Source organism: Phocoena sinus, chromosome 16 (assembly GCF_008692025.1).
Source record: "Phocoena sinus isolate mPhoSin1 chromosome 16, mPhoSin1.pri, whole genome shotgun sequence".
Lineage (NCBI taxonomy): Eukaryota > Metazoa > Chordata > Mammalia > Artiodactyla > Phocoenidae > Phocoena > Phocoena sinus.
The window spans coordinates 67877412-67896877 of record NC_045778.1 but is presented as its reverse complement, the minus strand read 5'-3'; the positions used below and the strand labels follow the sequence as shown (position 1 = coordinate 67896877).

General features: G+C 49.9%; 1 protein-coding gene across 12 annotated transcripts in view; it reads right to left on the bottom strand.

The window, feature by feature from the left end:
- Nucleotides 1-658: 658 nt before the first annotated feature.
- The window catches only part of VTI1A (vesicle transport through interaction with t-SNAREs 1A), a 385123-nt gene continuing 366315 nt past the window's right edge, over nt 659-19466 (bottom strand). For 7 of the 12 annotated variants that reach the window (XM_032607937.1, XM_032607934.1, XM_032607933.1 and 4 more), the window contains one exon: nt 9864-13302. In XM_032607937.1, the coding sequence (XP_032463828.1) occupies nt 13209-13302 (94 nt within the window). In that variant the 3' untranslated portion in view covers nt 9864-13208. Of the gene's footprint in view, nt 3253-9863; nt 13303-15490; nt 15655-16670; nt 19079-19466 lie in introns of those variants that run through there. The other 5 variants (XR_004346149.1, XR_004346147.1, XM_032607935.1 and 2 more) reach the window with 3 other exon arrangements.

Below are 19466 nucleotides of genomic sequence, written 5' to 3'. Positions count from 1 at the left end.
TCCCTACTTTACAGTCAAGGAAACTGAGGCTCAGTAGATCATCCCAACACACCGATGAGGGAACCAGAGCTCACGTCCAGGTCTGTGATGCCATCTCTTCAAAGCCATGTCTTGGGGCAATTAAAGAAGAAGGAGAAAACTTGTATTCAAAAGCAACCTTAAACCTGATCCAAGTTTCATCATTTAAAAAAATAAATGACAGTGTCTATACTCACAGTACAGAAATTGTAACAAAGCACTACTGAAGATTTATAATACCCCTTCAATTAGAAAGGGAACGGGGTGGGGGCTTCCCTGGTGGCGCAGTGGTTAAGAATCTGCCTGCCAATGCAGGGGACACGGGTTCGAGCCCTGGTCTGGGAAGATCCCACATGCCGTGGAGCAACTAAGCCCGTGCGCCACAACTACTGAGCCTGCGCTCTAGAGCCCACGAGCCAAAACTACTGAGCCCGTGTGCCACAACTACTGCAGCCCACGTGCCTAGAGCCCGTGCTCTGCAACGAGAGAAGCCACCGCAATGAGAAGCCCGCGTGCAGCAACGAAGACCCAACGCAGACAAAAATAAATGAACAAAATAAATAAACTTACAAAAAAAAAAAAGGAAAGGGAACGGGAAGTAAGATAAATAATCCAAGTGCAAAAGATGGGAATAGCAGACTTTGGAATTCGGCATTTTATTTAACTCATCAAATAATACAAGTTAGTTCAGGAAACAACAATCAAAATGTATTACTTGTACTAACGATATGTAGAACCACGTTTCCAAGAAATCTAATGAAGATAAATGCTGGAAATAAATTATTACGTGGAATACGGCAAATAAATAGATTTTTACAAAAAAATAAATCCTGTGAATATTAGGAAAAAAATGTGAGGTTCGGTGGAGCTGGAGGAAGTTGGAACTTGAAACTAATGCCTGAATGAGATGTAAGAAACAGCAGCACATTAATGAAAATTAGCAACAGACATTTGAACTCCGTTTCCTCATCCCCTTGGTTTTAGGAATGATTTCTCCCCAGCCCCGAGACGGGCTTCCAGCCATCGCTCCTGACACCCACCGTCTAAGTGATCTAGATAATGTAATCGCAGCATCATTAGGAACCATGAAATTGCAATTCCTCGGGGAAGGAGCGCTATCGCTCAGTTACACAGAGAAGAGCGATTAATTAGCAGATCTCAGTTTAAAGTAACTATGTACTACATGGGTTCTAATCCCACGCCGGAGAAGCTCGCAGGCCTAATGAATTATCTGGAGGAAGTCGAGCTGGAGCCAGAAGACATCACTCAAAATGTGATAATAAGTAAAATAAGACAAACTTTAAAAACCCGCAACTTTAAAATGATAGATCATCCACTGTCGAGGTAAAGCTGTAAAGGAAGACAAAGCGGGGGAGGTCAGCTCATTTTTCCTCTCCCGAAATGACACTGTTGGGTGTGCGATTTAATATTTGGACTCCACTTGATCTAAATGGACTCATTCATTCATTCACTCCACACATAGTATTTTAAAGTGACAACACTTTTGTAGAATATGACGGGCTGGACCCATTCAACCCTTGGATAGTGAGTCCTCAAATGTCAGGCAAGGCAGATTGAACGCTGCACTTGAAACCCACCCCCCTCCATTATGTTAGCTTTGGAAACAATTCTGAAATGGACGTCTCTGCCCCTTGGCAGTGTAGCTGGAATCAGAATTCTTACGATTCTCAGGAAGATGATCCTGCAACCCAAACCCGGTTGGCACCCAGCCTCCTTGGTGCCTATGCTGAGCTTCAAACTAGGCTCTGAAATTCTGATTCTTGTCGGAAAATAGGATGGATGAGTGCAGAGATCAATAAGTGGTCTTTGCACACACTGTTAGGCTCAGCTGTCGGGCCAGCTGCCATCTTTCCACTTCACAACTTGCTTGGATTCCAGATTCAACCTCTCTGGGCACTGATGCCTCCATTCTGTATGTATGGGAGGTGGCAGGTGGTCAGACTGGGGCTTTAGTTCTAGGACGGAACACCTGGGGAGAATGCCTGGGGGAGGGGCTGACCTGTCAATGGTGGCGAAACCCACAAAAGGGAGGGGCTGAACTCCCGTTTGAGAAAGAAGGGCTGTGGCTCCAAGGCTGGGGATTGGCAGCACACACTGGTTTCTAAATCTCTTTCGTGGACTTTATCCAAGTGCACGTTCATAATGCGCCCGTGAGCAAGGGTGGAGAAGCACAATGCTGATAGTCTGGTTTCCTGATAGGAAAATGGATGCCCGAGAGGCAGAGAGACTCATCCAGGTGGGAATGGCTCCGAAATTTGTGAGATCCAGAGCAAAACGAAAACATGGAGCCCCATGTGCAAAAAGCAAGAAAAAAATGCTTTTTCCCTTTCATCCCTGGTCTCTCTCTCAACTTCTCATGGTGTTTAAAAACTCCTAGTTAATGTTCTACTAAGTTAAGTCAAAATGTTAAGTTATTAGCACAAATTGTACCATTCACTTTTATATTGTAGAGTGCCAGTTTTAAAATGCAAACATCAGCAGATTTAACACGTGTGGAATTGCCAAAGTTGTACACTGTATTCCGTGGCTCTTAACAGGGTGCCTCAAACTGGCCAAAAGAGACAAGCCAGACTTGGGAAGGTGGGAAGAAGTAGGAGAGGGTTCCCCCAGGCGGGGAGCGGGCCAATGGGGATTCTCCCGGGGGAGTGCAGACCCCTCATGGGCCTGGGCCCTGCCTGGTAGCTCGGGGCCCGCATTGCCCTGGAACCTGAAGGTCAGGTTCCCTTTCTCCCCAGTGGCTGGACGGACATGCTGTGCCCCAGGTCTGGGGCAGGAAGTTGAGCCAGGCATCTCCTTCCATAGGCCCCCCGCCCCAACCGTCAGCAGATGGGCAAACTCAGAATGCACTGGATACACTTGGTACCTGGATCGGGGGGACCAGAGGCTTGTCCCTGCTGAGCACCCCATGAATGCACCCTGATGCTGCCAGCGCAGAGCGGGAGCTGCAGCCATCATGCCCCACCCAAGACACTGTGGGGTGTGCATGCCTGTCCCCGCTCCTCGCCATGCCTGTGCCCGGGTTGGGGGCAGGTAGGCGGCGGTTGCTGAGTGGAGGTGGGGAGGGGAAGGCCAGATGGTACTAGGGTTCCAGGGGACAGAAGAGGGAGCAGCTGAGAACCGGACCCAAGGAACAGGGAGGTGGTGGGAGGCAAGACCACGTGAGCGGAGGCTCCAAGCCCCCAGTTCACGGTCCACTGTCCCATCAGACTTCATCTGCAAAACACAATTACAAACATAAAACTATTAAGAATTTCAAGACAGCAACACAGAACATTAAACCCCAAGTGCGGGGGCCTTCTGAGTGCGGGGCCCGTGATACCGGCCCTGCACCCAAGCCCACTCAGAAGCTCAGCAGGCCACGTCTCCTGGTCTTTCGGAAGGTTCTACATGCCAAGGCTGCCATCTTACCCCTGGGCCCTTTGCCCTGCTTTGTCGGGAACATTCCCTTTTCCCTGCCATGGATGACTGGAGTTGGCAGGGACCTCCCTTCCAGCCCAACTTGCTGGTTTGCTGGGTGAGGAACCAAAGCCAGGAACAGGGTATGACTTGCAAAAGGCACAGCAGGGCCCAGGGCTCCGGGCACCTGAGGCCCAGCTCAGCCCAGAAGATACCAGACTTTGAGAAAAGCCCAAAGCCTTGTGGGTCTTGTTGCCAGGCTGCTCCTGGGTGTGAATGCACTGCAGCCACCACCAGGACCAGCATCTTCAGGGCCCCCCAGATCTAAGGCAGCATCCCCTCAGTATCAGAGGCCAAGGCGTTGCCGGTGTCCCCTCTGGGCTCAGCATCAGGGTGGGGCCTCTACTCGCTACTTAATTGTTTCTCACAAGATTCCCTTGGTGGAGGGGAGCGGCTAGTGATGGTGGAGGGTGAAGAGTGATTGCAGGGACTTGAGGACAGAAATGATGCTCACAGCTCAGATGAGGAGAGAACCAGGGTTTCCCCTGCCAATTCCTCAAAAGAACAAGGATCTGACATTTTGGGGGAAAAAAAGGGATCATAGCCAGCATGGACGGAACTGAGTTTTTCTGTACATCATGGTTTAAAAAACGTAACTGAGGGCTTCCCTGGTGGCGCAGTGGTTGAGAGTCCGCCTGCCGATGCAGGGGACGCGGGTTCGTGCCCCGGTCCGGGAAGATCCCGCATGCCGCGGAGCGGCTGGGCCCGTGAGTCATGGCCGCTGAGCCTGCGCGTCCGGAGCCTGTGCTCCGCAACGGGAGAGGCCACAGCAGTGAGAGGCCCGCGTACCGCAAAAAAAAAAAAAACAAACAAAAAACATAACTGAGGAACATAGGCCCCCGTGGTGTGAAGGCCAACAGTACCAAGGAGGCCAGTGTTCCTGTGGCCGGGCCGTGGTTTCCAGAATGTGGTGCTGGTTGAAGAAGAGAGAAGCCTGGACGGAGGCTGAAGACCTGGCATCCACCCCTGGCGCTGCCACCGACTTCCTGGGTGATCCCGAGCAAGTGTTGTTCCCTCTCTGAGCCCCGTTCCCCCATCTGAAGAGGAGCAGGTAGTTTAATGGCCCCTAAAGCTCACACAGTTTGAGGGCTCCGTGAGCCCAAGCTCGTCCACCTGCTTGGCTTTTGCCATCCAAACTGTCACCAAGGTGGCCAGCATGGAGCTCAAGGGACGGTGATCCACGTTTCCTCATTTCAAAACCCTGCTCTTGGGCTCTGTGTGTTTCATCTCTCCTCAAAAAGGAGCTCAGGGAGGCCCGTCCGGAGGCCGGGATGCCCAGGCGCCTCCAGGCCCCGAGTGCCACGTGGCCAGACATCAAAGTGTCTCCAGTGTCTGGGGGTGCTGCTGGGGGAGAGTGATCAACTCACCCACGTGCCCAAGTCTGGATTCTGCTTCTATTTTCCCCGTTCCACATGGAGGACAGAGAGGGGAGAAGAAGGGGAGAGAAGCCTTTGAAAAGACGTCTCCTGCCTGCTCTGCTCAGCCCGGCCACACTCCCGTGGTGCAGCTCTTAGCCACTCGGCAACTTTTTTCCCTTTCATGATATTTTGGGTTTCCGATCGCCTTCCAAGTCAAACTTTTATCATTTAATAAGCAGGGAGAAGGAAATCCTCCAAGTCAGTCCCAGTCTAAATGGTCCCCAGCCCCGTCCCTGGCCTCTCCTGGCTGGTCCTGCTGCACAAGGGGCCGGTGCTACCATCCACCGACAGGTAGGCGTCAGCCCTACTCCTCCTCCAACGGGGCAACCGCACAGATGTAGTCGTGGAGATTGCAAGGAGGAATGAACACACAGCACTGCTGTTTGGAAAGGACTTTGCCAAGCAATTTATGGACATGGGCCTTAATCTCAGGGGCAGCAGTGGAAGGCGGCAGGGGCAGGGGCGTTGCAATGTGATTTCCAGGCCCCGAGAGTCGCTTGCCTGAGACCAGAGAGCAAGACAGGACGCTGGGCATGAAAACAGCTTTCTGACCACCAGCCCCAGGGCTGGGGGGTTATTTTACCTGTTTTCTTATCTATCTTCTTGACCGTGTGTCTTTGGGGCCTGGAACATAGTAGATGCTCAATAAATATCTATTGACTAGCTGGATAAATCTGATTATACCTCTCATGTTTCGAACAGGGAAAGATTTGATTATTCAGAAGTCTTGTTGGGGACAATAAAAAGTTCATTGAAGCCATCTAGCTCTCCTCGCTCTGTGATTTCTTGGGAGGGGTGGGCTTGGATGAAGAGGAGATGGAAATGATGCAGAGAGAGGCTCTGAGGGTCACAATGCCCTGCTGTGCCAAGACCCCTGGGTAGGGCAGTGTGGGGAGGGTCTGCTCAGGGCATAAGTGAGCCGTCTGGGCTCTTCCCTAAATGTCAAATTGCGCACCGCAGTGGCCTTGGCCTCCTGTCACCTTCAGCAGGACCTGGACAGGAGGTTGGAGCAGCTCACGGAAGGGCGTAGTCTGCTGGGCCCCAAGGTAAACTGTGCTAACGGCACCCCTACCTCCCTGTTCTGTCCTCCCTCTCAGCAAGGGCGCTGCTGCGGGAGGCGTCCCAGGGCCCTCAACCTGTTACCTCTCCTCGGCAGGGTGCACGTGTTCTCAGAGCCCCCGTGTCCGCCTGAGCAGCCCTGGGCCCTGGCCAGGTGTGTGTGGACTTTTGGGGCAAGGCTGTGTCCCCGGTAACCCATCCATTACCCAGAAGGGTAGCTGATGCCAGGAGAAACCTCCAGAGAGCTGGTCCCAGGGAACCCAGGCCCCCTTCCCTTCTGCTCTTTCTTCCTAAGACCGCTAACTACTCCCTTGAGTGGTGGGTCGCTTCTCCCCCAAATGCCAAATCTCCCACAGGAAACGGTCAGACCGGAAAGGTTCATCCAGAGGGATCGGTCGTTGATGAAGCTGCCTGGGGGATTATGAATCTGCATTTTTCCAGGGGCCAAGGTCAGAGACCAAAGGAGTGAGTCTTTAAAGGTGGGATTTCAGGTGTCTCCCAGCCAGCCCATAGGGTGTCACCATGCAGGGCCCTGGCTGACCTTACAATTGTACACCCTTCAGAGGGCCAAGGCCTTGGCCACCTCCTGTGTCTAGAAGAGAAGCAAACAAGGGAAGGGGGCAGTGTGGTCGGAGCCTCAGGGGGTGGGGCTGGCAGGCTCCGTTCCCCGCCTTTACCAGCCTACGGCCTATGCTTCTCCACTGAGTTCAGCAGCAGCTCCCGTCTCCCAAGGAGGTGATGGATTCTAGCCACGTTCTTAGCTCCTCTCCCTTCTGGTGGAAGACAGGGAAAACTAAGAGGAAAATGCAGTACAGTGAGGTACACGGCCGAGCCGATGGTGGGTATACGGTAGGCCTCCGTGTGTGTCAGCTGAGGGCGCCTCTGAGGCCAGGATCTTAGGCAGAACTTTCTGGAACGAAGCTGGAGCCCGAGGTTGTATTCGTTCTCAACTCTGTGGGACCTCGTCATGCAAAAACCACTTCTCTCCAACTCAGGTGCTTTTCCTGGCAACGTAAGTTAAAAACAAAACAGTTGAGGCCACAGAGCAGCACTGAGCTGGAGGAGGGCCTTGGTTCCTGGTCCTGTCCCCTCCTGCGTACACTTTGGGGAGGCCGGGGGACATAGGGGGTGCGCCGCACCGAGCGGTGCCTGTCCTGCCCCCAGGGAAGTCCAGGCAGCTCTCAGCAGAGGAGCGTGTGCGGTCATCAATACAGGCTTCGGGGCCGCTGGGCTATTATTCACGCCAAAGGGCCTTGTTGGGATGAAGGGAAGGAGTGCTGCACGGGTTCACAGAATCACAGGCCGGAGCTCTGCTCCTTGGCACTTCCCCGTCTCTGTGATATCTTGGTTATTTATGCAGCGCAAGTAGCGAGGTGATTCAGGATAAAGAAGTGCTTTCCTCACAGCTTGCTGGGAGCCCCACGAGGCAAGGCAACAGGGGTTGCGTGTGATTTGGGCCAGGGTTCTAGGAGATATGCACCCTGCCCTTCCTCTCCTTTGGCTGTTTCTGAAGGAGGGGCCCAGAGTGGCACAAAGTGGGGCCTACTTGCCTGTGTTCCTCTTTCTTGGCTACTTCCTGGGATGAGGCCCCCTAACCATCTCCATCCTTAACCTGCACATTGCCTGTTCCTTACCTCCTCATACACTCCCAACCTCATACACTCCCATTCCTGTCCTGCCATCTTGGTTTCCCCATCATCTTGGTTTGCCCCATCATCTTGGTTTGCCCTACCGTCTTGGTTTGCCCTGCCATCACGGTGGCCCCACCTTCTTGGTTGACCCACCATCTTGTTTTTGCCCTACTTGCCTCTGGCAAGCTGGCTCTGGAACATTCACCCGTTACTGACCTGGAATGCTCACAGACATGGGCAGTCTCTCTCAGCACTCAATGTGTCTTTCCTCCAGCACAACAGGAGAGGACACTGACATTGGCTCCATCACCCGTTTCAGGACCCTGTATCCAGCCTTGGCCCTAATTGCACACCCTATTCTCTTGCCAGTACCTGGCTGCTCTCGGTTACCCTTCAATGGCTCCCTTCTAGGGTGCAGTGCCGACGGCTTTAAGAACTTTTCTGAGCTGTCCGTGTACACAGTCGCCTACCCCATTTTAAAGAGGCTGACATCTCGTCTAAGAGCCACCCGACTATTCACATACTGAGGGCAGCCTCTCGCAGGTGCCACTGGTTTGAGTCCAATGTGCTGCAGGCAGAGTAAAGTCATATAAACAAGAGTTTCCTGGGGTTTCCTTTCAGGTTAGTGAGTTATGGCATAGGGCGAGGCCAAGTTTGAGGGCCGCCCCCTCATCTCAGGCAGTAACCTCGACCAGTGTCTCTGGGAGTCAGACTGGGGATGGCTCACTACAGAGTCTTCCTTCCTTCTTTCTGGAAAAACGACTCTGAGCAAGCCTTTTGCTGAGGTATAGAGTCCATTCCAAAGGTGGCAAGTTGTCGTGTGGCTAATTTGGAGTGGACTGAAATGGAGGCTTGAGATCCTCCAGACCCTGGTGTGTCTGCCATTTCTAAGCCCACAGTGATCCATGAGGCTTGAGGCCAGGCCTCAACTGGCTCACACCTGCTGGTCCCTCCTGTGCCACGGCTCCTGTAGGGCCATCTGTCCTTGTGTGGGTGACGCTGAGAGGTGCTGTGCTGGGCAAGGAACGTGTACCATCTCTCCCCTTCACATCCACAGAGAAGCTGCCCAAGGGGTCTGGTCTCTCTGGGGATGAGGGGGCGGTGGAAGTAGAAAGAGGCTGGGAGAAAAGTACTCCCCATTCCCTGATATTGACGAGAACACCCCAGCTCTGCCAATGAACCAGGGCTCTCAGAGTGGCTGTATGGTTATGTGAACTCATCGAATCAAACAGGGTGACCAGGTGCGTCCAGCAGTTACAGCGTGGAAGGTGCCGATGACTTCTGAATTAGGAGGATGACGACGATATTGGAACTTTTTCCCGCAGGCTCACAGCCCATGGAAAAGCCAGACACTTCACAGAAAGGAAAAAAAGGTGGAAGGTCAACCCCAGGAAAGTGCTGCTTCTGTTGTCTATTAGGAAAGCACTGTTTGCAGTGAGCTCATTGATGACACAGAGATGGCCCAGACGTGCCCCCATCACACCCTCCCGGCACCAGCCAGCCGGACACACAAGTGTTCCTTTGAGAAGTCCCTACTTACTTTCACTCCAGACCGGAGTCCTCCAACCACACACTCAGCTAAAGGGGGAGGCAAGTGGACCAGAGACAGGGGACTCACGGCGGTTCCTCGGAAACCAGCCCCAGCCATAACCAACCAGCGGTGCTTGGCTCTGGACACACATTTCTCCCAGGAAAGCCATCTCCACTCCCAAGCACTGGGTGCCCCACCGGGCTAGCCGTTCAAACCAAAGAGATGAGGAAATCATGGCTGGTAGTTAATTCTCAACTACGTAGACAAACGGCTATAAATATTTATGATAGGAAATTTCATTATTTAAAAATGCTGCTCTAAATTTCCAGCTATCTCCATGAGAGTGCCTGCCGAACAGGTTGCAAATTAAGAACAATTATTTTTGTCTTCCGCATTTGAATAGAACTTACACCTAAAGTCATTTAAAGGGGTTAACATCCGCCTTAATTAAATATTAAAGTGTGCCTGTACCTGCTGCTATTGTTGCCCCTTCGAATAAGATATAACCTATTTTTGACAAGTTTTCATCTTTCTCTGTGGAAGACGCTACATGAAATCAAATCAGCGGCAAAGAGGAGAGTAATGAATAATCTATTTCATATTCCAACAGTACCCAGAGCTCGGAGTGGGAAAAGATTCAGTCGGATGATGGCAAGAGGCTGCTTGGGTACCACATGACACATCTAAGGTTTAAATAATAATAATAATAAAAAAGCGATAAACAAATCATTAGCCCTTAACAGTTTAATGCAATTTGTTAATGAACGTAATGGTGGGGACTAATAATGAAAGAAAATAAAAACGTCTAAACAGGCGCCAAGTTGCTGGCGATGCGCAATTATTTCCTTGTCAAGTTTTTATGATTTAATGAGCCCCTCTGGGACTGACGGCTGTCAGTCAGTCGTGACTTTTTGACACCATTACAACTTCAAATACAGCAGCAGGCAGGCTGTTTTCCTCGGATTTGAAATACTGAAATGATCTGACAGTTTTAAAGAAAAGATGTGCAAAAGAAAGAGGGAAAAAAAAAAAAAGGAGAGAGGAAGAGAAAGACGGTTGCTTTCCTTTCTTTCCTTTTTTTTTTCCTTCCCCCTCCTTTCTTCTGTGGAGTAGATAATCTCTAGATGCTGTTTGGTAATGAAAATCCAATCACTGAGGTCATTATCTGATGAGGTTTTTGGAACAGGCAGGCTTTTTTCCCCTCTTTATTTCTTTACTTAATGATAACCCTCAATGGGCTTGCCCCGCATGGGACGGCCAGAGCCGCACAATTTTGTTCACCATTAATTTCAGCCTTTGAAGCTCAGGGCTCAGAAGCAGTAGCAAAGCAAACCCCCCACCAAGCTGGTTCCAAAATAAGACAATCCAGCCTGCCTTAAACAGAATAGCAAACGGCCTCCCAGCCCGGGGCCCGGCAGCTGACGTCAGGCCCGCTGCATTTGCAGGCATTCGTCGGCATTCGTCTTCAACGTGGAACATTTAGAACTCTTTACGATTTAAGAGACTTTAATTAAATTGCTTTCGATTCTGGAGCGGGGCAGCATCCGCTTTATTTACGCTGCCAGGGAAACTGTTTAGTCTGCATGAATTTTATATGGCAAGGGCTTCCTCCTTCCTCTTCCTCCTCCGTCTCCTCTTCTACACCCCACCCTTCCGTTGAACATAATTTTTAACAAAGGCTCCTGACTTTAGAGATATTTGTCAATTTCACATTAAGTTCCTAGAACCTTTCACAGTTCTATGAATGGCTTCCAATGTGTGGGCTTTCCTCCTTCCCCAGGGGAGCAGGGCGAACAATTTTCCTCCCTTGGGCCACCTCTGAGTCTGTCCTGCAGCGATGGAGAGGGCCAGGGGCCTTCGGACCAGCTTCCTACAAAGTGGTCACTATCCCGGGCTAGGGGGTCGCTCTTGAGGTGAATTTGATGGGGCTGTTAGGCCAAGGGTTATCTGTTCATCTTCTTCCCACTCTCAGGGTTGAACTGGGGCAAAATCTCAGGCAAGGGCTGATAATGACATAGAACCCTAAAGAAGAAGCCACTGAAGGGCGAGCGATGCACTCCCTCCTCATTTCCTCTTTCAACATGAACGCCAGGTGTTAATGAAATATTTAGGAGCCAGCAAGTTTAGATGATCAGATCAACCTGGCTCGCCAGGTGGCCTTAGGAAGAGACCGGGCGCGAGGTGTAGCTGGGTGACGGATTATACACTTTAGCTAAGACCAACTGTTTCGAAGGAAGCCACCAGAGGTTGGTAGAATACTTCCCCACCATTAGAGTTTCAAAACGAGAAGAAGATTACTCGTTTCCCTGCTTTTTCATTGTTTCTTCGATGTGTTTAGCAGGTACAGAATTCCGTTATCAGAATAAAAGATTCTTGCTGAGATAGATCCCTTACGCTGATAGGAAAATTAGTACAGCCTTCCCACTCCTCTGCTGGCCTGCCTCGCTCTGCCAAAATCCCACACCATCCCTGCGAAGTAAATGCTGCAGCTTTATTTACACAATACTAAATGATTTACCTGAACACGTGCAGGCCCTAGCCTGTTTCGATGAGTACAATTTCTCCGGTGGATTTTGCCATTCTGCATTTCCTCTCTAAACCATAATGGCTCTCTTCTGAGTTGGGGGAAAAAAAAAAAAAAAGTGCTGCATCCAGGTGATCTCAGCCCGTGGGCACAGGTGGTTAGCATTTCTTATGAAGGGAACAGGTTTGCTTTTCAAGGATTCAAAGCTTCCAATTATACTCAAAAGATAGAAAGGACCCTGTAAGTGCCTATGAAGTCTTAAGAAAAACACATTTTGCTTTATGACTAGCGGGAGAATGACCTCAGCTTGGGCACCTTGAAGCCTGATCTTAAATGAACTCATTTTAAACGCAATTCCCGGTTACCTCGGACAGAAAGAAACCAAAGGAAATCACAAAGCATGGCAGAGGTTTGAATACATCGTGAATTCGGGAAGGCTGTGCTCACATTTGTTAGTGAAAGACCCAAGCCATCCTTTTGTAACGCGCTGCAATCCCTCATTCTTTTAAAGGAGGTTAGTGAACATTTTCCATCAAGTTTATTTCCAGTGGATCAGCCTATAGGACTCTACCATATTGATAATCACATTTGAAATTTCTCACTGAAGGAGTCAGATGCTTGCTCTTCCTGAAATATTCATGCTCTCTTTACATGCTGGAATGGATGTGGAGAGAACCCTGTCAGACCTTTTACATGTATGAGGGCTGCTTTTGGCAGTGCAAATATTAAGACGGAAAGGATACAGAGATGCTTACACAGGTCAGGGGAGAGGAGGTCACCATTAAATACCAGGCCGGGGCTCTCTCTGCCAGCAGATTCTGGGGAGTATGGGATGTTTGGGAGGCAAGGAAATCTTTCTTGTAGCCAGTAATCAAAGTTGTGAAAAGTGGATATTGGGCAGTCTCAGCAAAAAATATTCTTGGGTCAAAAAAAATATATATATGCATAGAAAAACAGGGAAAGTGCTAAGTCAATTTCCTGCACAACTGCTATTAAATACCCACCTTTACAATGAAAGCTCTCAGGCAGATGGACTATATTCATTATGCCTGGGGAGGTACAGGGCTGGTTTGCTGGGCCAGTCACTGGCTCTGGCCGCTGCTTGCCTCTGCATTTTTCATGCTCAGACATCACAGAAGGGCTGATCGGTGACAAGAGGTGTGTGACAAACAGCACAGTCCATCAGAAGCCCCCATGACTGCCTCATCATGCCCTCTCCCAAACCAGGACCCCTGACATGTCCACAGGGCAAGCAAGAATGTCACCGAGGCTATTTTGGTCAGTAGATGAAATTACCAAAAGGCAAATAAACATTCACCTTCCCCTATGAAAAACAAATCTGGGTGAAGACAAACCTAGAAAAGGAAGCCAACCCATGCAAACAGGAATAGAAAATATTTTTACACTCTTTGCACTTCAGCTGAACAGCGGTGAGAGAGAGGGAGGGTCATTCAGGCCCTGTCAGCGCGAGAGAATGATTCATGGGACCATTTTGTCTTAATTACTCAGAACGAGCCATGGTCGCTGTTTATCAAGGAAGAGCAGATACATCAGTGTCTTCTGACAGAAAAAGTGATCGCTGTCAGGATGGTGATAACCAGGACGATGGCCAGAATGACGATCAGGACGCGGTTCTGGATGATTCTAGGAGAGAGCAAAGGAGGAAAAGCGATTCACACAGATAAACCGAGGACAAAGACCATATAAGACCAGATCGGCTAATCAAACGGAGGCTTCGCGGATGGGGGTGGGGAGCCCAGTGTGGGGTGTGCGTGTGCGTGTGCCTGTGTCCGTGCGTGTGTGTGACCACGCAGCTCTGGGATTCCACAAACAATCCGCCAGCAAACGAACGACGCCACAGCGATTGTCACGAGGCACCCGGAGAAATGCTTCCTGAGAAGCTGCAGCGAATCAAATGGCTTTCTGGTCTCCGAGTACCATGTAGTAATCTTTCAGTGATCAAGGGCCCCATGCGAACTTCTCTTTTTAATTTCACATGTGAGACAAGCCTCATTTTTTTTTGCAGTGTTTCCCGTGAAAGTGAAAGACTCCAAGGAAACATATGTCAGTAAGGTACTTACCTGTACAGAAATACCCGGGGAAAAGTAAAAGAGAGACTTAGGAAAAAAAGGACAAGATTAAGAAGCAAGTGTCAAGCTTGCAGCTCAGGCTATGAAACCATCATCTGTCACTGGGGCTCACGCTCCGTTACGCTGAGAGGAAACGTTACATGTGCTCCGTGGCAAAAAAAAAAAAAAAAAAAAAAAAAAAAAAGATGGAAATGAGGAATAATACAAAGTACTCGGGTGCCTCGTGTGCTCTGGCTGGTGGGCCCTCACCTCTAGGGATTCCAGTCCCCTCGGCTCTGGCTCTGCCAGATGCAGATGGGGAACTGGGGACTCGGAAGGAGAGCCAGAGCGCAGATGCAGGCTCCAAGACGCCTGCAGAGGGCCTCTGATGAAGTTGTTTCATACTTCGTTACCTCATTCTTAGAAAAGAGGTCGAACATCAGAATGCCTCGTTGAGGTTGTCTAAGGGAAAAAGCTGGGTCAAACAGCCCTGCCCACGCTCGCTCCCACAGAACCGACCATGCAGAAATAGAGGTAGAGTGTTGGGCACTCCGGCCCGCTGTTCATCCAGTTGTCGAGACCCCACAGCAAACCCCATCTGCCCGTCCTCCAAATACCAAGGAGAAAAAAAGGTCTGCTGCCTTGTCTAGACACAGAACGTGGGAAGGGGGCTCCCATGGGAGGAACCAGGTGGGACCAGCCAGGCCCCCGGTTTAACAGAGACCCCACCCTCCTAACTTCACATCTTCGAGAAGAAATCTCTACAGGGCCTTCGCAGTCTTTTCTAGCTTCTGGGTGAGTTTCTTTCTCGGAAGAATGACAACATCCTTGTGGTTTCAGTTGCATTCTTCCTTGTGCAACCCCTTCTTCCCCAAACCTAAATGGATGGATGCAGACGGTCACATCAGACAAGCCCACTCCCTCATGGCCCCCTGGAAGGACCAGCTCCCTCTCCTCCTGACAGGTTACAAAATGATCACATTTGCTGACACGTCTTCCGCAAAACTGCTTTAGCGCCTGTGTCCACTTTCCTCCAAGGAGATGAATGATCCGCTCGGTCCTCATTTATCACGTAATGCTCAGCTAAGATCTGTCTCGTTTATTTCTTCCCTTCCCCACTAGAAAGGCTGCGCCCTGACATTAATTCTTCTGCGATGACAGCTAATTCAGACTCAACAGGCCATATTTACTCAGGAACCAGGAAGATTCTCGGTCCCCGAAAATAAATAGATAAAAACGGGACTTCGTGGCTTCTTAAAGTGAGGCTAATTACGAACACTTGATCGGTGTAACTTGGTGGCTGGATTTAAAACCCAAACTGATTTTTTCCCTGGAAGGGGCAGAAGTCTTCAGAACAGTCCCTACACATCCCATTTGCCCAAGTCACTGTCAAATCTCTGTGTACCACAGTCACCCGCATCAGACTTGCAAAGGAAATCAGCAAAATGGAAGACTAAAAGCATGAAAACTCTTTAAAATTCTGCCTTAAGTCATCCACGGTAGTGTGTCTCCCGGATGACAACCATTTTATTTGTGGGTTGAGGGCTCCAAGGCATCCATGATGCTAATTTATAAAGGATTAACTGTGGGTGTTACCTGTTTAATCTGAGGCATGGTTAGAAAAATGAATACACAGGAATCCCTAAATCCTCAGCTCTTCCCCAGTCTTCCTAATTGGGCTTCCCTCATCTCAAAGCAAAGAGTGGGTTTCACCCATGATTTTTCCTAATAGCTCGTCTTTAACTCACTCAGTGCACACACACCTGATCCCAAGAAGGGCACCACTGGGTCACGGACGTTCAGAAAGACCTTGGTGCGTCCACAGAGCCTGGAGTCTTCACTTCTCCAGCCCAGAACTCGGCACGGTTACTGGCACGTAGGCCCCCAGGAGAACAGTCCAAAGGATGATAACGAAAGAACGCAGCCCCTGTAATTGTAATCATTCCATTCAAGGGAGAATGGAGAAGAAATCTGTGCAAATTTAATTTGCAGGAAAATCGCAGGGAGTCTGCATAGAAAAGGCTGAAGTTAAAAGCTGACATAAACTCCCCAAAGATGGAACACTGTACCATGGTGTCTTCTCAGAGCACTACTGGGTCAAACGGGGAGAAGGAAAGGTCCTCATGGAACTGTGTGTTGGCGGTGGAAGAGGTCAGCAGGAGAGAGTATTTGCTTTCAAACAAAGATATGTGGGACAAAGGGTGTAGAGGGGCAAAAAAAAAAGTGTTGGAGCTGACAGAATTGGAAGTAAGCTTGACTCTGGCCAGGCCACCAACCCAGTTTTGGGCCTCAAAGGTGTTGGGCAGATACAATACCTCTAAGGGCCAGAAAAGTGAGCTGTTGGGGCCTTTGAGTGAATAAGACCAAGCCAGCCTGGACAGGGAAACAAAGGCTGGCATTGGTGGGCCCCATCTGTGAGGAGGCCTGGCCTACCGTCACAGCCAGGGGCCGCTGGTAGGTATTGCTGTAGGCAAAGCAGAAAGGAATGCAGAGTCCGGAAAGAATCAGGTCCACAAGCTGGGAAGCGGGGTTCCCAGCTCGTGAAGCAGAGAAGGAACTTTGGAGGAAGCCCAGAGTAACTTCCTTCTAACTTTGGACAAGGTCGTGGGGGGGCGCTTTATATTCTACTAGGTCTGCCACAAGCGGTCTTAATCTCCCTTTTGAAAATGCAAAGTGTGTTTACCCAGTAAATAATTTAAGAAAGGATATACACTTGAAAGAAGACATCCATTGAAACAGCGAGGCTAAATTACCTCCAGGCAAAAACATGTGCATTTGCATGCTGCATTCTATTAAGCGAGCAGGCTGCGGCTTTAAAAGAATGCAGGCCCAAATGAAAAGGAATGTGGGCCTGAAACACCAAGGATTCTCCAAGTTTACTTTATGAATCACAGTGCTGTTGATACAAGATGAATTAACCATTTATTTTGAGGCTGAACTCACCAAGTATTGTTGAAAATACCGATCCCGTGTGGAACCCAGGGAGCAGCTAATCTTTCCATTGCCAGTCTCCTCCCCCTCCAGAGACAAGTTCCTGCGTGTGGCAGCCGGAATCACAGAAGACTGGTTACAGGGAAGTAAGCAGACAGGCACCTGGCACAGCTCTCTGCTCGCGCTGCAGGAACCCAGGAATTCCACTGTAGTGGGCGTTTCCACATCCACCAGCTCGCACATCCTTATTTCTGGGCACACTCACGTGACCTGTGCCCAGACCTGTTCTGGGCCACGTGACCTGTTTTAGTCCATGGAATGTGAGCAGAAGAGCTAGGCGTCCCTTCCAGGTGGAGGCATTTAACTTCCAGGGTTTGACTCTCCATTTGGGTCTTCCCTTGCTGTTCTGATCTAGGAGGCTATAGGTTCCAGGAGTGCAGCTACAGGATGGTGGAGACTCCTTCCGCCTGGATCCCTGAGTCACCCCATGGAAGACTATTGCCCTGGAGGCTCGGTGGGACTCGCAGTGGGCTTGTATTAAGGTAATGAGATTTGGGGGTCGTTTCTACTGCAGGATAACATCAGCTATCCTGGGTGATGCACCTCTGACCCCCTTCTCCAACAAGATGGGGTGTCTGGCCAAGCCAAGTGGTTTAAAGCATCCAAAAAGCCAAGGTATAACGGTGGGTGAAATGACTTCTTTCCTTAAAGATTAGGTTTTTTGCCTCTTGGTTTTCAAAAGCTGGGATTCTCATCTCTCCGTACTTGGTCTTAAGACTCCTCACTGAAGACTCAAGAGCTTCTTCCAGCTGTAACCAATGCCAGTGTGTGTTCATGAATGTTTCAGCAAGCCCAGGTGGGGCAGTCTGCTTCCCACGAAGAGCAGATATGTGTCGGCCGCATTCATTTCTCCCTTCCAAACATCTGGCGCTACCCCTAGCCCCAGGGGTAGAGCCGTGACCTAGGCTAAGAGGTCAGTGTGTTACATACCCCTGACCACAGTGACTGGCCCAGGCATGTGAATGAAGCCAGTCTAATAGAGTGAATGTCAGAAGCTTTGCTTGGAATGCAAGGTCAGGTCACCTGGACTATGTGGTGTGCAGGTGTTAGGCCTGGATCTGTTGCAGCCATTTTGTTTCCATGAGGGAAGCCAGCTGAAGAAAGAAGCTGACCCATGGAGGATAGCAGAGTTGAAGAAAAAGCAGAGAAATGGAACCCCAGTCCTGAAGACGTGGACCTCTCTATCAAACATCCTTCTTTTGGACTTTGCATTATATGAGAAAATAAATGAATGCTATTTCTGAAGTCAGTTTGAGCTAGGTCTTCTGTTATCTGAGACCAAAAAGCATTTTTAGGTTGATTCACTTTAATTTCAAAACCAAGTCCTTGATCAATGGCATACTTTCCCCACCTCTTCCGGGAGAATTTCCTGACCGTGCTCCTTGCTCACTCCTGTATTTCCCTGTGTGTGTGTGCCCCTCTCTTACCACTACATTCGCCACACAGTTTTATGATTTTCTGTTTCTGTGCAGGTTTCCCCAATAAAAAGTGGCCCCTCTACGGCCTGAATCTCCTTTGTCTTTTGTATTCCCAGCGCTTAAAATAGAACTTGGCATAGACATTCTCAGAAAAAATCTTGCTGAATGAATGAATGAAGGTTCATGTAGTCGTCTTCCTGGTTTCTAAGAGCTGCTTGTAGACAAGCACAGCTTTAGGAGTTAGCTCTTAGCCACTCTCCCATGAAGCATGCCAGCAGTGTCCAAATCCCTTTGCAAGCCTGCATTCATTGGTTGGAGAGCGCACGCCACGCCACAGGTTTGACGCCCCGTCCTGCACACGCTTTCCTGCCTGACCACAAATAATGATGCCTCACCTTTGGGGTCTGACAGAACAGTACCGGTTGGCAGGACATTTAGCAACCAGGAGAGTGGGGGGCGGAGCGGGGTGCGGGGGAGACGCTGTGCACAGGAGCCTGTATCGTGTCTCTTTGGGAACTTTCCAAAAACAAGGACCGAGGGAAAGGCTCTCCAAGTTCTACGTCCAATTCAATGGTAATATTCACCAGAAAGAAATGAAAACAGGAGTAGGGGAAATGGTTCATCGTAATCAGCCTCTAACACTAACTTTTAATTTGAAGCATTCTTTTCAAAGCTGGGTACATGGTTGCCTCTGAGCTAGAGCTGTGTGTTTGTTGTGTCCACTGATAAAGCCCATCCAGGGTCTTCTACGTCCTGTGCCTTCAGGAGCGATCCTCAGCTTCACCCCAGGATTCAGGTGGGGTGGCCCCCAGTCTCTGATTCCACAGGTGGACACATGACACAGGCAGGCCTGGCTAATTACAGCTCTTTGGACCCTGCACAACCACTTGTTCAGGAATTGGCAAGCCACTCAGGCCAGATGGAGTCGCCCGGGGATTTTTCCTAAAAAAATCAAGAAAAAGGTCCTCTCTTTACTGGGATTGGCTGTGGGGACAATGGAAGCCTAGAGCAGCAGGGATGGGGGTATGGGGGAGTGGGGGGTATTCTTATCACCACGCAGGAGGGGAACCTGCCCGAAGGATGGCACACAGAGGAGCAGAGAGCCCAGAGATGAAGAAAAAGACGGGTTCCTAAAGGCATTATTTGAACCACTGCTGTGTGCCTCAGGAACTTCCCAGTTATAGGAGCCAAACAATTCCCTTTTGATTCAAGCAAGTTTGGCTGGGGCTTCTCTCACTTTCAACCATACTGACTGTACTGAGTTGAATGGCTATCCCCTCACCCCGCCCCAAATTCACGTCCACCTCAGAATGGGACCTCATCTGGAAAC